Source organism: Oncorhynchus gorbuscha, unplaced genomic scaffold (genome assembly GCF_021184085.1).
Source record: "Oncorhynchus gorbuscha isolate QuinsamMale2020 ecotype Even-year unplaced genomic scaffold, OgorEven_v1.0 Un_scaffold_41:::fragment_2:::debris, whole genome shotgun sequence".
NCBI classification, from domain to species: domain Eukaryota; kingdom Metazoa; phylum Chordata; class Actinopteri; order Salmoniformes; family Salmonidae; genus Oncorhynchus; species Oncorhynchus gorbuscha.
In genome coordinates this window covers 133,211-153,068 of record NW_025745256.1, presented here as the reverse complement: position 1 = coordinate 153,068, position 19,858 = coordinate 133,211, and the positions used below count along the sequence as shown (strand labels likewise).

Sequence of the window (19,858 nt, the reverse complement as noted above, 5' to 3'; positions counted from 1 at the left end):
TAAACCATTAGCAGGAGATTCCTAATAGTTCTCTTCCAGTCTTTGATAATGACACACACAATATACATTTGATTTGAATACAATATTGAGTAATAACTCAATATCTGAGAATTGTATTCAAATCAAATGTATATTTTGTGTATCATTATTGAAGACTGAAAGATAATCTACACAGATTCTTTCTGCAAGGTAATAACTTATTAATATCTGTGTATTCACAACTTCCGTTTATACCTTATTTATGCCTGTGTTTCTTATTCACTGATAATTCATGGAAATGCAGTTTTGATTGAGCCTACGAGAATACATTTGCAGAAAATACATTTTCTCTTCATATTCCTACTCCTTTAGTCGATAAAACATTTGCAGCTCAAGCTAATGACCCAAATCGTTTAGAGAACATTTGTTGCTTGATCAGCGATCACACTGCACACTCAATGCTGATTCTCAGTAAGAGTTTATACACAGGGATTAACAGTGATAAACTGTATGTCAACTATTTCAAATGTTTAATGATAATCGTGTAATATGACAATGTTAATTGCTGTGGTAGAACTGATTATATTAACACTACTGCTGTAGCGCTGTTGAATGACTGACAACACTGTTGAATGACTGATAACACTGTTGAATGACTGATAACACTGTTGAATGACTGATAACACTGTTGAATGACTGATAACACTGTTGAATGACTGATAACACTGTTGAATGACTGACAACACTGTTGAATGACTGATAACACTGATGAATGACTGATAACACTGTTGAATGACTGACAACACTGTTGAATGACTGACAACACTGTTGAATGACTGATAACACTGTTGAATGACTGATAACACTGTTGAATGACTGATAACACTGATGAATGACTGATAACACTGATGAATGACTGACAACACTGATGAATGACTGATAACACTGTTGAATGACTGATGGAACTCACAGAGTATCGGTCAGGTCATGTGGTCAGGAAAAGCCCCCTGGCCCAAAGTCTAAACATTATACACAGTAGCATGGATCAATATTCTCTTAACTCAACTTTCCTCATGTAAGCACTAACTTTTTAGTTTAATGCTAAACACAATTTAATGATATGCATTTTGGTGCCACCTCCACCCCATTGCTTTCGATACAGATGGCATTGATAACAAATATGAACAGACAAAAATGACCGTGGCTCTATGTCAAAAGGACAGGCCCTTACCAGCTGTTGAAATGCTGACTGATTTATATTTAGCTGATGGTTTAATATGGAGGATGATCACGATGCTTGTCGTTTTTGACACTTAAGTGTCTCATTGTCTCTGTGCCAATGCAGGTCGTCCTACAGCCTAGGCCAGGGTCTGTGGCTGCCAGTCAGTAAGAGCTTTGTGGTGCCACCGGTGGAGCTGTCAATCAACCCCATCGCCAGTTGCAAGACTGATGTGCTGGTGACAGAGGACCCTGGGGATGTCAGGTCTGTTTACCTTTAAAAATACAATGTGTGGGCAGACATGTATTTTATGAGACCTGTTCTAAGGTCAGTTTACCTATACAAGCTTCTCTGTATGTGGGGGTGAAGATCGCCTCCGAAAACCTGATCAGGGGTCCATTTTTCTTTCTTCTAATGGTTAAGGTTCTGTTTTGTGATGGGTAGGGTTAATTTACATACTGAACAAAAATATAAATGCAACATGTAAACTGTTTGGTTCCATGTTTCATGAGCTGAAATAAAAGATACCAGAAATGTTCCATACGCACAAAAGATTGTTTCTCTCAAGGTTTGTGCACAAACATGTTAATTTCCCTGTTAGTGAGCAATTCTCCTTTGCCAAAATATTCCATATACCTGACAGGTGTGGCATATCAAGAAGCTGATTAAACAGCATGATCATTACACAGGTGTAGTGTACCTTGTGCTGAGGACAATAAAAGGCAACTCTAAAATGTGCAGATTTGTCACACAGATGTCTCAAGTTTTGAGGGAGCGTGCAATTGCATTCTGACTACCGGACAATTGGCATGCTAACTGCAGGAATGTCCACCAGAGCTGTTGTCAGAGCATTCAATGTTCATTTCTCTACCATAAGACACCTCCAACGTAGTTTTGGAGAATTTGGCAGTACGTCCAACCGGCCTCACAACCGCAGACCACGTGTAACCACGCCAGACAAGGACCTCCACATCCGGCTTCTTCCTACCTGCACAATAGCCTTAGACCAACCACCCGGACAGCTGATGAAACTGTGGATTTGCACAACCAAAGAATTTCTGCAAAACTGTCAAACTCATCTGCATGCTCGTCGTCTTCACCACGGTCTTGACTGGACTGTTGCAGTAATTAGTCTTCTCCAAGCTCTGATGATGATGATGGTCATTAGCTAATTGCCTGGTACTCAGCACTATTGTCCCTCTATTCACTATGACATCAATGCAAATGCAATCGAAAATCTAATCAAACACTTCATGAGTGCCCATGAGCTCATGTTGCGTAACATTTCTAAAGGCTGTGCAATTGCGCGAGAAAACAGAGTGATGGCCTCTACTAAAAATAGGATGATCCCATCAGCTTTCTATAGGCTGTGCCTATTATTTTTATTTCTCAACTTTCCTAATATTAAGCACATTGCTTATCTTTACAACGGGAGTACAGCTTACCTGGCTGGCATGGAAGTTAACCACGGGAAAATAATCCTCTATTTGCTATTTAAGTGCATAGATGACATATATTTTTTCCTGCTGCCCCTGTTTCGAGAATGTACATGTACAGTACCAGTCAAAAGTTTGGGCACACCTACTCATTCAATGTTTTTTCTTTATTTGTACTATTTTCTACATTGTAGAATAATAGTGAAGACATCAAAACTATGAAATAACACATATAGAATCAGTAGTAACCAAAAAAAAGTGTGGAACAAATCTAAATATATTTTATATTTGACATTCTTCAAAGTAAACGACAAGTCGGCAAGAACAGCTCAAATAAGCCAAAATAAGTCCATCATTACTTTAGATGCTATTGAGCCCACACTACTACACTGTCTGAGCCAAGGACTTCATGCTTTCTGGTAAGTTTTGATTATAATACTGTGTGGGGTGAATATATTTTGTATGACATAGATTATTTTTTGTTAACTAGTAAATGGTAGCCTACAGCAAAGTGTGTTTAAATCATTTCTCACTGAACAATTTCTGGTAGTTAGTTTTTGCTAACCATGTGGGCCTGCTAACTGAGGAGTGTTAATTCACCTGTTTCCATTCATGTTTAATTTTAAAACATGTATCTTAGAAAGGAGTTGTTTAATCTAACTACTTAACTATTTATCCGTACATGGAATTGTATTTGGGTTTTTTTAAACATTTTTTTTCTAATCTTTACAGGAAAATGCCACGGACACTATCTGATGTGTGGAGACATTTCACTGCAGCTAATGTAGAAGGAAAAACTGTGTACATTAGCAAATACTGTGCCAAATCAAATGTGAAGAATGCACCAAAGATGCAGAAACGTTTGGCCAAATGCATAAAGTTCCCTCAGCGCTCACAACAAGCAACCTCTGACAAACGTCCATCTACTTCTATTTGAGGTGAAAATGATTAATCAGACACCTTATCGACAACAACAGCTCATGGTCCTCCTGGAATCAGAAGCTGTTTTGACTCAATGGAGTAACGTAGTCAGAGAAATGCTGGTGATTGTCTTGCTCGAGCTGTGTATGCAACTGGTTCACCTCTAATGCTCACAGGCAATTTGTATTGGAAGATATTTCTGAATGTTCATCGCCCAGCATACACCCCTCCAACTAGACATGTTTTATCTACTCATTTGCTGAATGCAGAGTTCTGCTGAACGTCAAGCAAATCAGAGAAAGCAGACTGTATTGCAATCATCTCTGATGGGTGGTCAAATGTTTGTGGGCAAGGAATAATGAACTACATAATCTCCACCCCTCAACCAGTATTCTACAAGAGCACAGACACAAGGCACAACAGACACACCGGTCTCTACATTGCAAATGAGCTGAAGGCAGTCATCAATGACCTTGGACGACAGAAGGTATTTGCACTGGTGACAGACAATGCTGCGAACATGAAGGCTGCTTGTTCTAAAGTGGAGGAGTCCTACCCTCACATCACACCCATTGGCTGCGCTGCTCATGCTTTGAATCTGCTCCTCAAGGACATCATGGCACTGAAAATAATGGATACACTCTACAAGAGAGCCAAGAAAATGGTTAGGTATGTGAAGGGTCAGTGATTTATAGTAGCAATATACAGTTCAAGTCAGAAGTTTACATACACTTAAAAGTTGGAGTCACTAAAAAACTAATTTTTCAACCACTCCACAAATGTCTTGTTAACAAACTATAGTTTTGGCAAGTTGGTTAGGACATCTACTATGTGGATGACACAAGTAATTTTTCCAACAATTGTTTGCAGACAGATTATTCACTTAATTCGCTGTATCACAATTCCAGTGGGTCAGAAGTTTACGTACACTAAGTTGACTGTGCCTTTAAACAGCTTGGAAGATTCCAGAAAGTTATTTCATGGCTTTAGAAGCTTCTGATAGGGTAAATGACATGAGTCTGAGTCAATTGGAGATGTACCTGTGGATGTATTTCAAGGCCTACCTTCAAACTCAGTGCCTCTTTGCTTGACATCATGGGAAAATCAAAAGAAATCAGCCAAGACTTCAGAAAAAAAATTGTAGACCCCCACAATTCTGGTTGATCCTTGGGAGAAATTTCCAAATGCCTGAAGGTACCACGTTCATCTGTACAAACAATAGTACGCAAGTATAAACACCAAGGGTCCAAGCAGTCATCATACCGCTCAGGAAGGAGAGGCATTCTCTGTCCTAGAGATGAACGTACTTTGGTGCAAAAAGTGCAAATGAATCCCTGAACAACAGCAAAGAACCTTGTAAAGATGCTGGAGGAAACGGGTACAAAAGTATCTATATCCACAGTAAAACGAGTCCTATATTGACATAACCTGAAAGGCCGCACAGCAAGGAGGAAGCCACTGCTCCAAAACAGCCATAAAAAAGCCAGACTACAGTTTGCAAATGCACATGGGGCCAAAGATTGTACTTTTTGGATTGATGTCCTCTGGTCTGATGAAACAAAAATATAACTATTTGGTCATAATCACCATTGTTATGTTTGGAGGAAAAAGGGGAAGCTTGCAAGCCGAAGAATACCATCCCAATCTTGAAGTTTTGGGGTGGAAGCATCATGGTGCGGGGGTGGTTGGCTGCAGGAGGGACAGGTGCACATCACAAAATAGTTGGCATCATGAGGTAGGAAAATTATGTGGATATATGGAAGCAACATCTCAATACATCAGTCAGGAAGTTAAAGCTTGGTCGCAAATGGGTCTTCCAAATGGACAATGACCCCAAGCATACTTCCAAAGTTGTGGCAAAATGGCTTAAGGACAACAAAGTCAAGGTGTAGAAGTAGCTATCACAAAGCCCTGACCTCAATCCTATAGAATATGCGTGGGCAGAACTGAAAAAAATGTGTGCGAGCAAGGAGACCTACAAACCTGACTCAGTTACACCAGCTCTGTCAGGAGGAATGGGCCAAAATTCGCCCAACTTATTGTGGGAAGCTTGTGGAAGGCTACCCGAAACGTTTAACCCAAGATAAACAATTCAAAAAGCAACGCTACCAAATAGACAGTCTCTTGGAGGGGAAGGAGTCTCCAAGAAATGACCATGTCACAGTCTGCTGATATGGACAGCCCCATCAAGAGGATCCTCCTGGATGATATATTTTGGGAGAGAGTGGCAAGCAGAAACTGAAACTCCTGAAACCTGAAACTCCTGAAACCTATAGCAGTGGCCATTGCATAGATTGAGGGAGGCAATACCTTCCTGTCTGATGTTCCGACTCTGCTTGTAAATGTAAGAGAAATATCCATACTGCCATGCCCACTACACTGTTGCTCCAAGCAGAGGCAACTGCAGTTCTAAAATACATCAAAAAGCATGAAGACTTCTGCCTGAAGCCCATACACACCGCAGCATACATGTTGGACCCCAAGTATGCTGGCAAAAGCATCCTGTCTGGTGCAGAGATCAACAAGGGCTGTGGTGTCATCACTACCGTGTCTCGCCTGGATGAGAGCAAGGTTCTTGGCAGTCTGGAAAAGTACACTTCCATGCAAGGGCTTTGGGATGGAGATGCAATATGGCAGTTGTGCTAACATATCTAATCAGCCACCTGGTGGATGGGACTTTGTGGATCTTTGGCTCTTTCCCCTGTTGTCTCCATCATCCTCCAAATCCCACCAACATCAGCCGCCTCAGAGCACAACTGGTCCTTGTTTGGGAACACACACACCAAAGCACACAACAGGCTGACCAATACAAGACCTGACCAATACAAGGGATGGCTCACCTGACAACAATCCATCCTCAACAAGGTTGGAAAGTGACAGTTTAGATGAGGCCTCAGTCTGATGTTCAAGAGGTGGACATTGAGGAGGTCCAGGGAGAAGACATGGAAGCCTGAGAGGAAGACAACCAGAGCTTTAGTTTCTAGACTATCATTTTACAGATGTATGTTGAAAATGTTTTTGGGAGACGCGATGGGATCGTTGGGGATCATTCAATATTCCCTTTCTTTTTTTTCAGTGAAATCATTCCATGTGAAGAGTCAACTCATTTAATTAATGTTCAATTTGTAACAATTTTTTATATTTTTTTTATAATGGAAGGATTTAATAATTTACTATTATGTCTCCTTATGATATGGTAAATATATCCAATGGAAAAAACATTGACACTTAAATGGTATTGCATATATTTCCAATAATTCCCATATATTCCCGTTAATTCCCATATATTCCCATTAATTCCCACGGAAAGTTTCCACCTCTGAATATTCCCCAAAATGTGCAACCCTAGTCATACCAGATACTGACTGGTTTTCAGATTTGTGAACAGCAGATGCAAATCTTTATTCCCAGTCATGTGAATAGATCAGGGCCTAATTCTGCTTTCCTTATATGAACTGTAAATCATAAAAATCTTCGGAATTGTTGCATGTTGCGTTTATACTTTTGTTTAGTTTCAATCTATGCTTAAAGGGCATTTTCTCTCGCACAGTTTCCACAATGATTCTGACCATTTACACTTCCGTCAACGTCAAACAATATGATTAATAAGACACACACAAGAGATTTCATATATTACAATGTTACTTGGGTCATGTTAGTGTGCATAAAATTGTAATAGTACCCTGTCATCCCACAACAGAGAACTTCTAGCCACAGCACAAACGCCTACAGTGACATCAGCAACTCATGTCAACAACTAAGTGGTGGTTGATGGATAGATATGGCTAAGCATTCGATCTAAAACTGTCTGACTCACTGTATACACCATGCGAGTGCATAGGCAGGCAACGTTGATAAAACCACTTTTCAGCAATTTCTTGTTTTATAATGGTTTGAAAACTACTTTACAGTATGTGGTTCATAGGCGATACATGTACTAATTGCCACAACATTAACATATGGACGTAAAATGGCGACAGGCAGCATTTCATTAGTGATTCTGGAGGAGAGGCCTAATTGAGAGTGGAGCTCTCCCTTGGCAATAGTGTACATCTGTGCTTACTACTCCAACGTTCTGTTGTCCCAGAAAGAGGATTACTGTCCCACTGCCAATTAATTAGGACGAGCATTTGAATAAGCTTGTGATGGGAGAAAACTATGAAGAACAATGTTGAGATCAATAGCAGTGTTCAACAAACACTTGAAAATACCTGATCAAACGTATGAACAGGTACAGGCATGATTGCATTGGTTGTTTTAGAAAGCTGGTGTTGCTAGGTGATCATTTTCTCTCTATTTTTACCCGGAGAAAAAGGTAATTACTCCATGGTGCCTTTTCTATATCTTGACTATCACTCAGTAGTGTTCTGGTGATGAATAGATTTCATTACAAGTTCAATTCCGGTTCAGAAGTAGAACACCAAATTGACCAGCTAAAATGGAGTGAGGACTTGCCATTATGGCTGCACAGCAGAGAGCCCCATTTACGGTACAGCAATTAATCTCGAAGCCGACATGTCTTTATGAAAGGACAGTGCATGTTCCCTGCTCCATTCCAGTGGCATAATTTGAGAGAATTGGGACTCTCAGAGGGGCTGTGTGTGTGTGTGTGTGTGTGTGTGTGTGTGTGTGTGTGTGTGTGTGTGTGTGTGTGTGTGTGTGTGTGTGTGTGTGTGTGTGTGTGTGTGTGTGTGTGTGTGTGTGTGTGTGTGTGTGTGTGTGTGTGTGTGTGTGTGTGTGTGTGCGTGCGTGCGTGAAAGCAAACATGTCCAATCTCTCCTCACTAATACAGCTGTCAGCTGTGTGAGCGGACATCTGGACCCAGCAAATAAACTCCTTAATGTTCTACTTTTGTGCTTATAATGATGGTTATAATGCTGACTTTGAATAGTTGCCTTGTCTTGAAAACTTTGATTTAAGACCACAGTGTGTGCATAGTTGAACACCGTTTGACCATAAAGGAATAATGATCCACTATAGATCTTTAACCGGATGCTTGTTATAGACATTGCTGCAGTACTGTATCTCCTTTGTACATTATGATGAAAAGGCTCTGCTGTGGAAGTATGCTTGAAAACGTTATTCAGTGAAACATAGATAATTCCTATTTCAACAAACCCAACCAACTCCACTGTAGTAGCGAGTGTTTTTGTCTGCTGGGAGTGCTAGCCTACTGAATGATTCATCAGCCTTAATTACTATTTAACATCACACCAGGAACTAAATAATAACTTTGAAAACATTAACGAAGGGAACATAACATTTTATGAGTGATTAGACTGGGTTTCTGTAGAAAATATATCATTAGGTGAAGCGTTTTGGTTGGGCGGTGGGGAATCCTATGGGGCAGCTCACCCCTCTGATGCTCTCAATGAGAAAATGTATTCAGTCAGAGACTGCGTCAGTCAGCCATGATAGTCATGATATATGTATTGATGCTGAGCATTGATGCGTTGCTCCAAGAATCCAAGGCTGGATGGAATTCAGTCAATGTTGACATGTCTACACGGTGTCTTTGTTTAGAACAACTGCCTACACACTCACTAGCAGTGAGTTTTTACAGTTCTGATAATTATTATTTTGTTGTATTTGTCCATGGGAAAAGTAAATACTGTCTAAATATTACATTGCCTAAGTACTAAATGACTATGAATTGAGACCTAAGTACCAAGCAGTGAGGCCTACAGTTGTTCGTCCTTTTAACGTTACAGCGTACTGCGGCGCAGTTTGCATGGTGCTGCAGAATTCTATGGCATGTTATTTAAGTGTGAACCACTGGTACCATTAATGCTAGTTAGTGCTAGTTTGACCATCAGACGGAATCTTTGAGAAGCATTTGATAGCCTTCAATAGTGGCTGTACTAGAGAATTTAAAACCTTTTTTTGTAAGAACACAGTATATGTGATTGTTTTTATGTTTTGCTTCATTCATTTGATTAATATTATGGTGTTTCTATTCCAAGATAAATAAATAAAAACCTAGGTTTCCGCTAGGATGAAAAGGAAAATATGGCGCTGTACAACGTGACAGTCGTTGGCTACAGTACTGGGCTATTTAGTGAAAGAATCCCTGTGTCGTGTGGGCATGTGGGAGACCGGGGTTCAATTCCCCAACGGGGAAGAAGGAGTAGGCTGTCCTTGTAAATAATAATTTGTTCATAACTGACTTGCCTAGTTAAATAAAGGTTACACTAAGAGCATAATATTTCTTTCTTCTAATTTTCTAATTCTAGTCTAACCAAACCCAAATGGAGATTCAGGAAAATAAAAATCAAATAGATTTATCAAGACCAGTCCCCATGCTTGTCTCAGAGCAGCGCGAAACGCTGCTAAAATAGTTGTAGGCTATTGCTTCAAATCCTATTTTTTCTAACTTCAATATGCTCTTTAAATAAATAAGACCTAAATCACTTTTAACAGCACATTACTCAACACTAGTGAGACTCAAGTCGCCTATGGTAGGCCACAGTATAACAAAAAATATGGCGTAAAATCTCTGTCAATAATTACATATAGAAGAATGGAGGATATTTCTGTAATTCAGTGATAGTTATTCCCATAGTAATTTGGTATGGATCCATAACTAAATAAACATTGGCATTTTGAAAGAGTATTTTTATCATTATTTTATTAACGAAAGCATAAAGATGCCATTATTAGTTAATTTTTATTTGTTTGAACGCGCAGACTGGCACTAAGAACAGAACAGCGGGAATGTTTCCCTAGTCAGCGCCATTATTAGTGCAATGCCACTTAAAGTGTTGCCAGTGTGGCTGTGTGAGGTCCACCCCCTCTCCCCCTTCCTGCTCCTCCCTTCCCTATGAGCTAGGTCGGTCTTCTGTGCGTGGCTCTGCGGCCCATCCCGTGCCCCCTGAACCTTGCACGCTTTCAGTGAATACAGCTGGAGAACTGCAAGGCAATCCCATTGTGCGCCACTCAGGAGCCTTGACCAATATGACCAATATATATTGTCCTGCTAATAACAGGGTTAATAATATACCTGTGAGAATATCGAACAGGCTTTTATATCATTCTAAATTTATAATAATAATAATTGCATTGTTTAAAAAAGAACAATGTTTTGGAGATGATTTTGTTTTCAAATAACGTAAAATGAGCGGTGAAAAAAGGCCATTCTTGAACATGGGGTGAGACATTGTTACTAATTTGTAAATAATTAGAATTATTATGATTTATTTCTGTTTTTAGAGGGAGAGAAACCAGAAACCTACAGTCACCTCATGGGTCTCCAAGTAGAGGCCAGCACGAGTATTAAACCAGCATCCATAGCAACACAGCTTGCACTGCCTTAGACCATTACACCACTCAGGCTCTTTACAACATGACTGGTCTGGAGTGGACTACAGTACTACAGCAAGAACAAAAGATCACAAACAAAATAAATAATAAAAACCTTAGTGTAACAACAGTTTTAGTAAGTAATACTGAAGTCGTGGACAATTATCAGTTTCTATTTAGTTTTATGTCGCTCATTTATTGTCAGTTAGAGACACAGTAGGACCCAAAAGCATAATCAGTGCTCTAACTCCCCCTTGTGCTGGTCTGGAGCAATGATGTGGTGATGCAGGGTATTGTACTAAATCACAAATTACCTCTAAATCCCGCAGCATAATCACAAAACGTTTAGTGGAGCAGCCACTGTAAGTACCAACAACTATGAATTGAGGCCTAAGTACCGAACGACTGTGAACTGTGGTGTAAGTACCAAACAACTACCATGCAAACAATGCAGACAGATGACAAGTCATAACGGCAAGTCTTTTCAAAGAAAACCTCTGCTCTTTAAGAGAGTACAACCAGCAATTGTTCATTCATCCTGTTCTCTCATAGTGATTTTAAAGAATAGACTAGGCTTGCTGCCAATTTTCTAATTCAATTTCTTCCCAACCACATTTTGAAGCGGCTATGTGAACTTTTTGAGTTAAAATGCTGAGAGATATTAATTTGTCTGGCTGTCTCTGAAACTTTCTTAATTTCTGGTCTGTTTTAATTAAGTTCCAGAAGCCAATTATATCCCTGGAGAAGGCCCTGGCATTTAAAGCCAGATGGTAATCAATTGTGGGGAAGAATCATTCTCTGAATTAAATACACTAGTCACATTAAAACATGGGTATGGTAGTGCAGGGGGTGATGTTGGCAGAGCTTACTGCTGAACATTGATTTATGAGGATCTGAATAAAAAGGATTACTGGATTTGATGATATGAGTGGGTTCCCCGTTTTCTGATAATGTAGCTAATGTTGGATTGTCAGATAAATGCGTTATGCGTAAACATGATACAGGATATTCTGCACCCCCCAACAAATATATACTAAACACAGAACATGTCAAATATTTTACAGATTCAGTTCTAGCTCTTTGGTAATATGTTGATTATATGACTGTAAAGAAAATCTTATGATGTGACTAGAACATATTATTTGACTTCCTAGTGTCATCATCTCTACATCTCCACAGCACACTGCTACAATACGGTTTTCACCCGCTCTCCATTGAGGTTCGCCAATTGCAGTATATGACCACTACACCATGACATCCTTTAATGAACCATCTCCATCCACTGTGGTATGCTGCGATGTACGGCCAGATTAGCAGACTGATATCCTCATAACACTGAGCTATTAATGCTTTGGAAGATCAATATCAGCGGTACTAATTGTACTGTATTCAATGGCTTATTGTTGGTTTTGAAATGGAAGCGTATTGCAGAGGTGCAGTAGTGGTGAACATGCTGTGTTAAACATGCTGTTTAATGTTACTTTAATCAAACATGGGGAAACTCCTTGACATTTTAAGATACCATATTGTAGACTTGTCAAGGTTAGACTTTTCTTGGCCTGATTGGCTTGTATAAATGGGTCAATCTGGGCAGAATTGGGTGTGGCTCTCCTGGTCTAGAATATGATTGGTCCATCACAAACCTAATTGAACCATCACCCCCACAAAATAAAGATTGGTATTATTTTCAATTTTTCTTCCCAGCAGAGATGAATAAAGCCAGGCTGTCGAAAAAACACTTCATAAATCTTCCAATCAATGGCACATCAAGCATTTTGAACTGTGCTCAAAGAACACTGCTCTGTCAATACCAGGCTGCCGATAATGTGATGTTTGTGACAGCCTGGACTGGTGATGAATAGCCCAATCCACATGATCAAGCCAACCTCAAACATTCCATCCCCACCATCATATGCAAAGCCATAGGCTACCCCAGGAAATGGGGACCTGGGACAAAAACAAATGAATAAATCAACATCCAATTCTAAACCACTGTCTAAAAATATTATTTATGGGACGACCACTCTCAAACTAAAGGCCTTTAAGATGAGTCTTTGTTTTATCACTTCAGTGTGCCTCATTTTTCATTCGTCCCATATTTCTCTATTAAGATTAAGTAAAGAATGGGAAAAGAAAGATTGGGTAATGTACTCCCGATCTGACAAAAGTACCTGATGAGAGTCAGCATATTTGTGGGCTGAGCTGGAACACAAGCATTAATCAAGTGTGGGGCACACCAATAACGGAGTCAGTTATAGTGCTGGGGCATTGCTCTAACTTTACTCCCAGCGTTAGTCAGGTGATTCATCACCCAGAAGGGGAAGGCTGGAGCACAGATGAATAACAAGTAGATTAGAGTCACTGTTTAGATGCTACTGCGTCCAGCATCTACACTATGTGCCAGAAAATATATTCATGATGGACTAATGGCTTGGATACAGAGGTGCAATTAGAAGTAGATTTGCACAGGGTTGAAGCAGAAGTGCAGGTACTCTTTAGCCAGTGAACTAATACATACACTACATGTATATAAATTATCAGTATTCTCTGACATATAGAACAAGCTCAAGGGCAGGACAGACTCATTGATGATATACAGGCAGTTACATTGGAAGTACCACGTGACATAGAACATAGAACAGTTACTAATTTCAAATGCATGCCCAGGGCACAGGGCAGGGTGTGAGTTTGGATGACTTCTGTTTGTTTTATCTTTCACTTTAGAAGCTCAGCCATGTATGAGGAGAAGTGATAGCACGCTCCACACGGCCACACAACCCGTTATTTCTCTCCGTTCACCTTCATCCCACTGTATTTTCCTCCAGAGAGGAGTCGTTTGTCAATGCTTGCATGTATGGCAAGCTCAGATGATGCACAGCAAGCCATGTGTTACTGTTGCAGGATGTAAGCTAGCTGAGAAAAGAGAGCTGCCAAAAATAAAGAGAGTGCGCAAATGTGGTGTGTGTGTGTGTGTGTTGGAGGGGGAGATGGGGAGGGAGTCTGAGGTAGAGATGGAGAGACCCGGGCTAAGGGCACATTTTTTATTATGGATTTGTTGGCTTTCAGAAAGGTGCCACCATTAAGCATTTCAGTGTGATTGTGCCGTAGGTGTGTAAAGCATGACAGGGCTATGAGAGGTGACACATGACTAATGATTCTTTATTAACTTTAAAGGAGCACTAGCAAGGGCAGATAAGAGTGGCAGCGCCCTGAGGGTGTTGACGAGAGATCCAGCATACCTTGGGTGTGTGTCTGTGTGTGTGAGCGCATGTGTGTCTGTGCGTGCGTGTGTGTGTGTCAGAGCAGAGACATTTGACTTGGCCAGGTGCAGAATGAGGAGGGGGCTATACATAGCAGTTTTGTTAGCGATGCTTGTGGTTCGTCGGGTACGGACGGGTAGAGGGGTACATGGAGGTACATTTCCCAGGAGCCTTGAAGAGATGATTTAATTTTTTCTTAAAATCTTCCTTATCAATTATATTTTCTTTACCGGCATCTTTCCCTTTCTATTTTCCACCTGTCATAATGAAATGCCTATTTACGGTAGTGCAGACACTTATACGTTATTTAAATATTACATGTATCTATTTTTTATCACATTATTTGCCTTCAGGGAAAGCTAAAAGCTTCATATCTTGTCTGATTACTTTGTTGAGCACATTTCTCTGCTGTGGATTACTGCCTGCAAATGACCAGCCTCAAATGGAGATGGAACAGTAATTGACTGCATGGCCAAAGACCAAAAATAATATCAGTGGATTGATTGTTGTTCTATTTTCTCATTTCTAGTCCATTCCAGAAGTTATTTACAAGGCTGACAATGTTAGAATCGAATAACAAATAGCGGCTGTAATTTCATAACAAAATATGCCTACTTTGAAAACGCCACACTACACGGTGTATACATTATAGACAATATGAAAAGTGTGACTTTGTTGTTCTCTCCTTACCAAATCACTACTGTCACACACCAGTACATTGAAATAGATCATTGAAATTCACTTTTAGAGTTTATATTAGAATACATGTTCGTAACAAAACAATACACATGAGCTTTTCTGTACGAGTAACAGAATTGTGGCAATTACTGTACTTTAACATTTTATTTGTTTGATAAATGGGATATCACTTTACGTCTGCATAATCATGTTACTCTTCTCAACCTCCCTTGAAGAGTAACTAAGGCATTCAAAATCCCAGAAGTGTCACCTGGAGGACTTTACATTGAAATCTCAAAATGTAAAGTTAACAATAAATACTGAATGAGCTTCCAGATACTTGACAAAGCCTGTCCTGTTTTTCCCCCTTTTTTCCCTTCATCATTTGTGTTGTAATTGTAAAACCTATTCAATCTTGCCCTATGTGAAGTTTGAAATGTGTATGTGCTGTACTATTCAGTATCCACACAAACAAATTGGTGAAGCACCAGCTAAACTCCCCTCAAAATGAGCTGCTGAGCCATTTCAAACACTTCAAATGGATTGGAGAGAAACAAATATACATTTCCTACATAAGAAATGTGGAGAGCTATGTAATTGTTTGTTATGAATAGTGAATCTTGGAAGTTGGAAGTGATTCACTTCCATTCTGTTCACCTACTCACGCAATTTAAGAGTTTACAAAAAAAGACAACCTTTTGAACATCCTCTAACAACAGGCACCGTTGATATAAACTATAGGTTAGCTTAGCCTACATGTTTTACAGCCTACATTAGCCTATGAGGCTTAACTGTCTTATTACCATAACAACAGGCACCATTGATATAAACTATAGGTTAGCTTAGCCTACATGTTTTACAGCCTACATTAGCCTTTGAGGCTTAAATGTCTTATTACCATAACAACAGGCACCGTTGATATAAGCTATAGGTTAGCTTAGCCTACATGTTTTACAGCCTACATTAGCCTATTAGGCTTATCTGTCTTATGACCATAACAACATGCACTGTTGATATAAACTATAGGTTAGCTTAGCCTACATGTTTTACAGCCTACATTAGCCTTTGAGGCTTAGATGTCTTATTACCATAACAACAGGCACCGTTGATATAAACTATAGGTTAGCTTAGCCTACATGTTTCACAGCCTACATTAGCCTATGAGGCTCAACTGTCTTATTGCCATAACAACAGGCACCATTGATATAAACTATAGGTTTGCTTAGCCTACATGTTTTACAGCCTACATTAGCCTATGAGGCTTAAATGTCATATTCCCATAACAACAGGCACCGTTGATATAAACTATAGGTTAGCTTAGCCTACATGTTTTACAGCCTACATTAGCCTATTAGGCTTAAATGTCTTATTACCATAACTGTTTGCACCACTCGGCTTAACACATGTTTCAGAGCCCTGTGTTGGTACATTGTCATTGGATATGCTCAGATGTATTGCTGGTGTGAGAGGAGGTTCTCCTGAGCGTCATTTAAGGAATTGCATCTAATCTACTGTGGTAGTGAGGCAGCGGATTCTGCAGCAGCTTCGACAGTAGGGTTTATAGGGGAGCTAGGAATATTGTCAGAGCTCACAGTTTAATAGATTGGTTCTAATAGCAGTTCTAATAGATTTCAACATGTAAGCCCTGTATTCATTCGTGACCAATGCTAGAGGGCTTCCTCTCCATGGGTGCTAATGTGGTTATATTTGCCCAACTTGCTCCGGCAAATACAGTGGGGCAAAAAAGTATTTAGTCAGCCACCAATTGTGCAAGTTCTCCCACTTAAAAAGATGAGAGAGGCCTGTAATTTTCATCATAGGTACATTTCAACTATGACAGATGGAATTAGAAAAAAAATCCAGAAAATCACATTGTAGGATTTTTAATGAATTTATTTGCAAATTATGGTGGAAAATAAGTATTTGGTCACCTACAAACAAGCAAGATTTCTGGCTCTCACAGACCTGTAGGTGCAGTTTGGGGTTCAACGTGGGGTTCAACGTGGATAGTGTAAGGCTCCTCTGTCCTCCACTCGTTACCTGTATTAATGGCACCTGTTTGAACTTGTTATCAGTATAAAAGACACCTGGTCCACAACCTCAAACAGTACAGCTATTCAGTTGTAGTTTTCCCAAACAGTGAAATTGAACATTTTCTGCTGCTGAATATGTAGGATCTTAATTTGATCACTGTGTTGCGGGAGAACTTCCCTGCAATGCAGGGCATTTTAAACTTGTCGTGTATTTGAAGTTTAAAATGTCTTGTCATTTCCACTTTGAAGATTTGATTTTCCCTTATGAAAAATGTATCAACACCTACAAAAATGTCCATGAAGTATAATCCAAATAATAGTTCATATTTCCTCTTTCTGCAAGGTTATTTTCCTGCTGTAGCAAACTGGCTCAAATTAAGATCCTACATGTGTATGTGTTCAGCTTCTTGGTGAGAGTGTGTTAGCTGACCGTTTCCTCACAATTTGGAACCAGTTTCCTTGGAAACTAATGGTTGAGAGGAGGAATTGTTGTCAGGGCTTTGGTCCATAGATCTACTCTATTTTAATTAAAACTTCTAACCTTTTGTATAGTAGAGAAAGACTAACTCATGTACTTTGATATTTACCTGTGTGAAGATGCCCTTTGAGGTTTGAACCCTAATCTCTAGGACCAGTCTCTCAACTTGACATCACTGAAAATCAAAGTGGGATTGTTGGGTGGGACTGCTAATGCAGTTTGAAAGATGGGACTTCAAATGGAAGTAAGTACTTTTCCTATTTTGAAAACATGAAGGGAATAGCATAAATAGATATGTTGGATGGACACTCTAAATACAGCATTGCTAGACAGGGTCAAAAGACTGAACATCTAACAAAAGGTACATCAAGTGTTTTCTGATCCATTTTCCCTTCAACTAGCTATTGATTTGGGCATTAATGGCCTTATTCATAACAACATATGGGACTTCTATTGGTCCATTGTAATGCCATCTGCCCTCTGTCTCAGTACCAAAACACACATCTCAGTTTTAAACAGTCACCCTATAGAGCTGTGGGACTTTGGGCTGAAATGATCAAGGGGCCTGAAGCTGTTCTGTTTTTTTTAATTGAACTCAATTTCTCTCAAGCAAAGTAATACCATGAGAGAAGGGGAAATCGATAAATAAATAAGGAGAGAGAGCGAGATCCCTGTAGTGATTACCATGGCTAGATACTCTAGCCATAATCATTGTTAGAACCTGCTTATATGCAACAGATGTGTTGTTGAGTCAAACCTTGTTTTGCACTAGGGCTTATTAAAAGGCGTAGGGACATGTACGCTCTGATATAAGTCCAACATCAACGCTAGTGCGGTGCAGGCACTGCTAGTGGCACAACAGGGAAGTGAGTAGCTGCTCCTGATAGTGGGACTAGGAAGTGATTAGAGGCGGTGACTTTAATAGGTCATCTCCACTGCTGCTAGAAACTAATTTCACAAAACAGCAAGGTGCGACCACATGTACTTGGGAGTCTGGTTCTAGGTAACTGTTTCTTGGTTCGGTCTTTCTCTCTACCATTCTCTTATATGTTATCTCTTTTTTTCTTAGCAGTAATCTTTCTCTCTCTCTTGCTCCCCCCCTCTCTCTCTCTCTCTCTCTCTCTCTCTCTCTCTCTCTCTCTCTCTCTCTCTCTCTCTCTCTCTCTCTCTCTCTCTCTCTCTCTCTCTCTCTCTCTCTCTCTCTCTCTCTGATTTTGAATAGGTTAGATGAGTGAGGAAATGTGCTTTGAATAGAGTGACCAACTCACTGCATTACTCACTACTAGCTTGAGCTGAAATAAAGGTTCAACCCATTCCATCTGGACTAACTGCAGACCAGTCAACCTTTGCATGAACAGAATTGCATTACAAAGTCTGAAGAAGAGGCATGTTTGAAATAATCTCACCACATTTGTAAGGCTACCTGTGTGTAATATTCACACTCCCACAGTACATGTTAACAAAACATTTTTGAGGGATCCAGGCTTTTAGATATGTCATGCATTTTAATTCACACATCCATATTTTAGTAGATCAGGGTATTTGTGTTTATTAGGATCCAAGACATCAGCTACTCTTCCTGGGGTCCAAACACATTAAGGAACTTACATTACACATAAAACAAAATATATAACAGTACATCATATAATTATTATAGTATTACACCACTACATATCTACAATACAATATTTATAATACCACTATACAATAATATTAGAATGTACGTGTGTGTAGAGTGTGTGCATATGTGTGTGTCTGTACTTGTGTGTGTGTCTCTTCACAGTCCCCGCTGTTCCATAAGGTGTATTTGTATCTGTTTTATAAATATGATTCTACTGTTTGCCTCAGTTACCTGATGTGGAATAGAGTTCCATGTAGTCATGGCTCTATGTAGTTATGTGCGCCTCCCATAGTCTGTTATGGACTTGGGGATTGTGAAGAGACCTCTGGTGACATGTCATGTGGGGTATGCATGGGTGTCTGAGCTGTGTGCAATTTGTTTAAACAGACAGCTCTGTGCATTCAGCTTGTCAACACTTCTTACAAAAACAAGTAGTGATGAAGTCAATCTCAGCCAGGAGAGATTAACATGCATATCGTTAATATTAGCTCCCTGTGTACATATAATATATAATAATATATGCCATTTAGCAGACGCTTTTATCCAAAGCGACTTACAGTCATGTGTGCATACATTCTACGTATGGGTGGTCCCGGGAATCGAACCCACTACCCTGGCGTTACAAGCGCCATGCTCTACCAACTGAGCTACAGAAGGACCAGATTTAAGGGCTAGCCGTACTGCCCTGTTCTGAGCCAATTGTAATTTCCCTAAGTCCGTCTTTGTGGCACCTGACCACACAACTGAACAGTAGTCCAGGTGCAACAAAACAAGGGCCTGTAGGACCTGCCTTGTTGATAGTGTTGTTAAGAAGGCAAAGCAGCACTTTATTATGGACAGACTTCTCCCCATCGATAATGTCAAAAGCAACAATGTCTAACAAAACAGCGCCCACAATATTTTTATCATCAATTTGTCTCAGCCAATTATCAGT

General features: G+C 39.8%; 1 protein-coding gene across 1 annotated transcript in view; it reads left to right on the top strand.

Annotated features, from left to right (window-relative positions):
* Nucleotides 1–19,858, top strand: part of LOC124018162 (astrotactin-2-like) — a gene marked incomplete at both ends in the record, with an annotated part of 228,345 nt that overhangs the window by 93,733 nt on the left and 114,754 nt on the right. Inside the window, one exon of the mRNA XM_046333427.1 lies at nt 1,325–1,462. Coding sequence (XP_046189383.1) covers nt 1,325–1,462 — 138 coding nt within the window. The remainder of the gene's footprint in view (nt 1–1,324; nt 1,463–19,858) is intronic.